This window comes from Saccostrea cucullata, unplaced genomic scaffold (assembly GCF_032062105.1).
Source record: "Saccostrea cucullata isolate Sc308-1 unplaced genomic scaffold, CSIRO_AGI_Scuc_v1 ctg5601, whole genome shotgun sequence".
NCBI classification, from domain to species: Eukaryota; Metazoa; Mollusca; class Bivalvia; order Ostreida; family Ostreidae; genus Saccostrea; species Saccostrea cuccullata.
In genome coordinates, this window is record NW_026941214.1 from 43,010 (window position 1) to 51,399 (window position 8,390).

The 8,390-nt window shown below is 33.6% G+C and overlaps 1 protein-coding gene across 1 annotated transcript; it reads right to left on the reverse strand.

Moving 5' to 3' along the window:
- Nucleotides 1–1,047: 1,047 nt before the first annotated feature.
- LOC134257438 (uncharacterized) lies at nt 1,048–8,109 on the reverse strand. The gene is made up of 7 exons (XM_062740056.1): nt 7,981–8,109; nt 6,150–6,311; nt 5,558–5,694; nt 5,180–5,292; nt 4,639–4,791; nt 2,313–2,427; nt 1,048–2,118 (listed from the first exon to the last, which is right to left on the reverse strand). Exons 2-7 carry the CDS (start codon nt 6,302–6,304, stop codon nt 1,340–1,342), a joined length of 1,452 nt encoding a protein of 483 aa, XP_062596040.1. The 5' UTR covers nt 6,305–6,311; nt 7,981–8,109; the 3' UTR covers nt 1,048–1,339.
- Nucleotides 8,110–8,390: the final 281 nt, after the last annotated feature.

Consider the following 8,390-nt stretch of genomic DNA (forward strand, 5'->3'; position numbering starts at 1 on the left):
GTTTAAAAAAGTATTGTTGAACGGTACAAAATTTGATTTAAAATCATTGTATTGGCCTCATATGTATAACAAAGTAACCGTATGAAAATTAAAGTGTCTTCTATACAGATATTTGAATAATTTTCAAAATTCCCTTATAATAAAAATGTTCATTTCCAAAACCGTGATAGAGGCCATTCTATATTTCGCAAGTAAGATTATATGTAAAATTAACACATAATATGTTTTACCTAGTTATCCTAAACCCCAATAGTCCTTTGTTTTCTCTTATAAATTAATAAATTACATTCAATATAAAATGTTATCCATAGAGACATGCAGCTGTACAGTGTACACCTTTGTGAACGCTAATATTTGAGGACAAGAACATTCCCTCTATATATAACAATTAAAACACTTTAAAAATTATCTTTTCAAAAATTAGAAATATTAAATGTGAAAAGAGAATTTCAAATACACAATTTTCAGCTCACTGGTTGATTATGAATTGATGATTTCTTTAACATCGTGAGACCCCCAGTTCAGCTGGAATTAGTATTCAATGTGACCATTGAAGTTTTTACTCATTTAACTTTTCTGAACTGGATCAGGGTAAAAGATAGGACCTCACAAACTTTGATTTATAATGACCAAACAATAACACTGTGTCAGATTTTCAAGGTTAACAGAAGTACACAGCATAGGCACTTGTTTCGTATGTACTGGACAACCTTATACATATTTTGGTAAAAAAAAAGTAGGGACGCCCCTAATACGAAACAAGTACCTGTAGTACATGTATACTGGGAATGAAAGAAATGGAGAACAAAATACCCCTGGTAGATGTAAATAAAAAGGCTTAGTAGGGTAGTCATCTTTAACAAAAAGTTTGTTTGTCCTCTCCCGACTCTTTGTAAACATGAAAAAAATTAGGGTATGTAGGTATGTGGGGAAATTTTTTTTTTTTTTAGAAAATTTCAACATCTATTGACGGAATGAGAAAAAAACAAAAACAAAAACTGGCCATTTCCGGGGGTTGGGGGGGGGGTGTTAAAAATTTGAGGAAAACAGACAGTTTTGTTTAAGATGGGCTAGTCTACATAATTAGGTATAATGACATTTCATACAAAATTATGCATGTATATTACTACCAATAAAAATAAATGAGTCAATAAACTAAAAATAGTACAGTGAATACGATATCCCCTTCCAGAGCCTACTATATACCCGATACAAATTGGAATTATATGAGTTTGAATATCAGTATAATATGGATATATGTATGTATTTAAATTTTGTAGATCAACAATAATCAACACATTGTGTTGGTTTTAAAGAAGAAAGCGCTTATCAACATGTATTAAATAACACTAGATTGTGAAATTGCGTAGTCCTGGTGTAGAGTCATTCTGGCGTCCAGTTGTTCTATCGTCTGAAATTGTCGTGCACCTGTTATGACGTCATGATCATGTGACACAATGTTTCTGGGAGACCTTTGGTTGTGATAACTTTCGTTATACCTATCTGTCTGGTATTTGTGTGACCCCTCATCACTACCTTTTGGGTAGCCATTGTAGGGGGGATGAATGTCATAATCACGCGCAAATGCCGGATTGTCATGATCATGTGTAAATGCAGGATTGTCATATGGCACTGAATTGGTATTTTCTGGCATGTAAAATTTCCGAGGGTGAGAATTTTTCCCTCTAGCGTTTCTTTGGATGTCAAATCCGCCATTGTCAACCTCACCCTCGTAACCACTGTCTGCTTTAGAGGATTCCGAACGGCCACTTCCGCTTCCCTGATATCTGTGAACAAATCTATTTCCGCTATAAGGCCCTCGAGGCTCAGAAGATGCTGCCACTCCTCTGTAATCGTTTGAAACAAAACTAGTCTCTTGAGTCATGTCACCTGATGTAGGAGCATGTAGCTCTACCGACACTTCATATTTTTTAGCGTTAGTGTTCCGATTAGAACGACCCCTGATTCGTCCTGTTTGTTCTCTTGACGTGTCACGTGGTGCAGGGATTGGCGCGTAATTTTGTTCCTCACATATTTGGTAATTTTCGTAATTGTAAGGTTTTTCCTCTGCAATTTCCTCCTCAAATGTCCATCCAGGTAAAATAACTTGTAATTCATCTAGGGTAAAAGAGGTATCAAAATATAATTTTTTTTTATAGTTTCTAGATGTACTGACATTCTACACTCTTCATTCAAGAAAAATGAAACAACAAGATATTTATGAAAGCTTGTGCTTTTCCCCCATCTCTAACGTAATAAGACCCATTCTGTTAAACATAAATACAATATGACTCATATATCTCGGTACTCACCACGGGGTAACACGATAATACGTGTGTCTCGAGTCTCACGATTTGCTTCTTCATAATCCCGAATTCGAATTTCTGAAGAAGTGATGTCATCAAATGAAAAACGCATTCGAGAAGCCTGCAAATAAATTAAATTTTGATAGTAGTTGAAATAATTTTAAGAACATTTGAACAGTTAAAATGAAATTCAAGTATGATTAATAGTATTTGGAATATTATTTCTGAAATGTCCATTCATTAAGGTATTTCTATCCTCCTATGATATCATAGGTTTTTGCAAAAACAGTTATTAAATTAAATTCATACCCAATAGAACAAAGTTTTTTGAGAAAAAAATGCTTTTCTATAGGTGTAATGATAAATAATGTTAAGTAATAGAATTTTTAAAATGTATATTTTCATTATATAATCAATTACCAGTATTCAAACTTTGAAAAATTGTGACAAGGGCAATAACTCCTTCTCAGATATCTCCATTCAGACATTTTCTTTATTGTACTATTTTGTACTATTTTGTAAAATAGTTTCTCTGATATTCACATTTCAAAAGTATCTTATAAGTACCAAGTATTTTGGAACTCTTAGCATCAGAATTATGCATTTCAACCAGTTTTTACATTAGGCCAGGTAAAATTAATCTTTAGATTCTCATCCTAATTTGCAAAAAAAATTGGGGCGGGTGGGCGGATTTTATTTTTTATTTTTTATAATTGTTAATTTATATATAGGCCTAAGTATCAACAAAACAATGGACGCCCCGTACACATTTTTTTTATTACCTTAATGCAAATATGAATAGATTTAATTCTTTTCATATTCTTTTAAATATTTAAAGAAAATTTTTGCTTTAAAAGTTAAATATTTATTGTTAATTAACAAATTATCAAGTACACATTATACGGCACATCCTGAACAAAATGAGGTGGAGATACCAATAAATTGTGTATGCGTGACTTCTTATTTTGCAAAATCTAAATAAATGTTCTAATAATTATTCTACTGAAAAATCTTGGCCTTCTCTTAAGTCTGTCTAAGATGTTATAGATTTTTTTTTATTTCAAAGCTAAGTCACACAGCTGGAGATCGTTATATATAACTTGACCAGGTGTCATTTTCCTCGTCTATTTTTACTTAGTTACAATCTCTCTACATACTTGCTCCTGCCAGTGATGGTATCTATATGTGTTTATGCTATTTTTTCTTCTCTGCCATCTCTATACTGACAAATTATCTTTTCCTTACACATTTAAACTGCTTTTATTGCCGATTTTTCTCCATTCTTCACATGGCGTTTTTGCTATAAATGGCGAAACGCGACTTTTAATACAGACGGGAGATAACTCTTAAACTTTGACCCAAATTCTTACTGAATAAAAATACATGAAAATACCCAAAAATGAAAATAAAAAACATCGGGGCGGGCGGGGATGAGAATCTAAAGATTAATTTTATATGGCCTTATATTTACAATACCATTTTCAAAAAAAATTATTTAAATTTAATGTTTTCATGTTGATATACACTTCTGTTTATTTATGTCTCCCATCTTAAATAATATGGCGATCCATAATATTTTTTGCAATAATTGGTCATATTAAAATAAAATAAATAAAATAAATAAAAATAAATGCAGTTTTTATACTGTGAACCATACAAATTGTGAGGGTGGAAAAACCTTAAGGAATTTGGAGTATCCCAACATTTTTTTCAAAGGGATATTTTGTGAAATATATACTTTAATCAAGAAATTAAAGAATATCCATGTATTTTCTCTATGGGATACCAAGTAGTCTGATTATACTTCATTTGTTTGTGGGCTTAAGAACTTCATTTGTTTGTGGGCTTAGGAACTTCATTTGTTTGTGGGCTTAAGAACTTCATTTGTTTGTGGGCTTAGGGATTTTATTTGGTATGTGGGCCTAGGGACTTCTTTTGTTTGTGGGCTTAGGAACTTCATTTGTTTGTGGGCTTAGTGAATGCAATTGTTTGTGGGCTTAGTGACTTCATTTGTATGTGGGCTTAGGGACTTCATTTAGTAAGTGGGGTTAGTGACTTTATTTGGTATGTGGGTTTAAGGACTTCATTTGGTATGTGGGGACGACTGTGGACTTAGGGACTTCATTTGTATGTGGACTTAGGGACTTCATTTGGTATGTGGGCTTAAGGTCTTCATTTGGTTTGTGGGCTTAGGGACTTCATTTGTATGTAAGCTTAGGGACTTCATTTGGTATGTGGGCTAATGACTTCATTTGGTATGTGGGCTTAGGGACTTCATTTGGTAGGAGGGATAAAAGGGCTTAATCATTTTTCTAATTTTTATACACATTACCTTCATTTCCCATTTGATTCCTTGATGTCTGAAATCTCCTGGGTAACGAATCACCAGGTCTCCGAATTCACAGTCTGTGTACTTATATCTAGAACTGGTACCACCCCTAACTACATCATAGTACAACCGACGTACAATATCACTGAACATAAACTGGAAGAGATAAAAAAAATGAATAAATGTAGCCATTACCCCAATATTAAATCATGTAAAATTCATTGAACAATTATACTTCTGATATATATATATATATATATATATATATATATATATATCAATTTCACTTGTTTTACCTAATCAAATAATAATTTGCATATTTTCAAATTTTTATGACATAATTCAATCTGATAAATCTTCAAATCAAAACATTAATTAAGTTTTCCCAGCACATTCAAGAAAAAAGATGTTTGCTACTGTAAACTACATTTATTTACAATATTACAGGTATTGTGAATAATTCTCATTATAACATATTCAGGATAAGTGTGTTTTATAAATCACCTACAACTGGTTTGATTGTTTTTCACATTTTCTACTGTACCTCTAGTACAAAAGGTTCCCCTCGTCTCATGATCCGCTTGGCCGCATCTATCCCCATCAGAAGTCGACCCAGGATCTTAGGGTGGGTCTGGTTAATCATCACCGTCCATTTCTCTACAAACACAAATATATATATTTTACTATTTAGTTACAAAGTCTCAAGTTCATCTTGATGAATATGATGTTCAACATTAATTTATTTTGTAAAGATATTGATTCAATGAATCCACCATCTAAATGAGTAACCCACAAAATCACATACCCACAAAGTGACAAACCAGTATTAATACCGACACCCAAAATAAAAAAAAAATATTCCACTGTATCTTATCAGAATGTCAATCATTGTTTATGGATTCTAGTTGATTTAATTCCTCACCTCTCTGCACTGAGAAGAAGCAGTTGATGGACTGAAATCCGGATCCCGCCAAAACAACGGGCTGGACTACTAGAGGGCGCTTTAATAGTTCAGCTCGGAAGGTCTCCAATTCATCACTACTACCCATCCGGTAAATCCTAGTAAACAGAAAAGGTATAATACATTGGAATTACAAGCACATGTCAGACATTTTTGTTGAAACTTAAAGCATAAGGGTTTCTATAATGACTATCAAAACTAGAGGTACCGTGAACACTGCCTCCCATATGATTATGAATCCCATGATTATAATGGTAAAGTCCATGTTTTGCTCAATGAGACACGAAATAAGTGTTGGATCAAAACGTAAAGTAGGAGGTGCACAGTGGCACGATGTAACTAAGATTCTTTGAAAGGTTTAATCAATTAAGTTTCATTCAGTGGTAAAAGAGTAGTTGTGGTTAAAAGATAGGTACCCTAAAATATAAAATACAAATGGATCAGCATCCAGAGCAGTCTACACATGCACTCACTTTTCAAGCAGGGGTATACTCGGATATTGACAAATTTATCATTTTAATGATAAGCTTTGTGAAGGTTGACTTCAAGTTACCTCTTTCTGGGTAGAACGTTGACCATGGCGGCGGAGGATTCCAGCAGGAGTTCCTTCCCCTCCCTGAGTGGTTTGACCAATCCGTAGAGGACATTACCATGTCTCATCACCTCCTCCTCCCGCGCTATGATCAGCGCCTCCTGGTGTTTATTCATAGTGAGGCTGTAAAACAAAATAAAGTATTAGCATCATAACCAATGAATACAACATAGGCATCGGAATTAACAAATTGAAAGTGGCCGGGTTGGAGGGGGTGGGACTAATTGAAAGTGGGGGGGGGGGGGGCTAACCCAACAAAAAAAGGTAAACCCCAATTTCCAATGCCTATATAATTTCTTTATCTTTGCAAAAAAGTTGGGGGGGGGGCTAAGTCCCCGTCGTCCCCCACCCCATCCCCAGTTCCAACGCCTATGTTCACTTGGTACAATGTACCTCTGACACTGTTTGAAGGAAATGGCAGGGGGTCAGAGGAGGGGGGGGGGGCAGAGTAGGGAGATACTCTGTATAATTGGAACTGGGCAGACCATGACTTAAGATGATGAAAAAATTGTTTTTTATTTTCTGGTTTGTCTTCTTTTTTTATTTTGATAACATATCCCATGGGATATTGTTTCATTATAACATTTTCCTAATTCTGTTAAATGTTTATTTACATGTATTTATTTGACCCATAGGGTAAAAAAAGGTTCACTTTTTTAGGTCAGCAATAAATCTGGTCTTTTATTTGTCATGTCTCCAGGGGGTTGAAAACTGACCAAACTGAACAAAGAGACAAATTGTGTAGTGTCAACATCAATTTCACAAACATTTATCAAGATTTGAGTTGATTAGCAGGTTTTACAGGGTCGATTTGCGCTAGTTAAAGTACAAAATACATTTTCACACTTTAAATTGCCATTTTGCTCTAAAATTTACAAATTACATCTACACTGGTTCAGACTAAATAACATAAATGCCTTCAAATTTTCTAAAGTAGAAATATATATAATGTTAAAAAATTTACATCTACAGTTAGCTCTCTTACTTGTCTTTATTTCCAAGATATTCATAAATTATCTCTGATATGCTGAACATTAAATTTGTGTGGTTTGCTTCAACAATCAGTACAAATTTACTGCATGGTTTAAAATTAACTTATTAGTTCAATCTTAATGGTGATCATGGTGATAATTTTGTCAATGTTTAGAGTATATTTTATATTTTCATGCTAATAAAATAGATTAATAGAACAAATCTCTCTCTCTCTCTCTCTCTCTCTCTCTCTCTCTCGACCAAATTCCACTCTGTGTAACACATTGTACATATATAACATGTGTATATAGTATACATGTGTAGGTATTCAACAACTGTTCAATAAATAATGTGAACCTCCCACACTACATTTTAGATACAATGATGATCATTAAAGCATGTGGAATTTAATTTCAATAGAATAAGCGAGGATCCTATTTTTCCCAGGTAAGTCACACCTGTAGTGAATCATTAATTAAAGCGCCCTGAAAAATACCTGACATTCCATCTACATAACTGTATATAATGTAAGATCCGCCACTATATTTTCCTCACACAAATAATCGTATCTTTCTTTGTGAAATCCTATGATTCCAAGTTTGAATATATACCTGCACATTAGTAATTTTACAAAAACGTTATTATCAGATAGAAAGATATAACCCAATCAATACGCAGAGGTATGTGTTTGACGATTTGACCTATTTTTCTGTCCCAACCAGACAAACATATTTGAGATCAGTTTTTCCCAGTCCCTTGTCAGTATTTAGAGACTTTTTTGGCAAAAGAAATCATGGAAGACTTTGTTTTAAAAGCTTACCTGTTTATGTGATAAACATTTTTCACTTTTTTCTTTCCTTTCAGTTCAAAAAAGACAGAAAAATCCTGAGTTTATTTGTACACACGTCGAACTCCCCAGGTGAATTATTTACGTTTTGTGCGGTATATTTCAAACACTTACCTGTATTGTAACAGTTTACCAGAAACGATCGGAAGTAATCTTTCCGGAAAGAAATCGCACAAAAATGACAACTTATTCAGTTATTCAAATCGTCCACAGGTACTTGGCTCTTGGATTATAAATATGTACATGTATATATCTTATTGATATGTATTTTTTTTTTTACATATCATTAAGGTACATGTACGAGGGTTGTTAGAATCTGAAAAGTTCGCGGACAAGTCCTAACCACTAAAACTCTCCATATGTAAACTTTACCTATTTTCAAA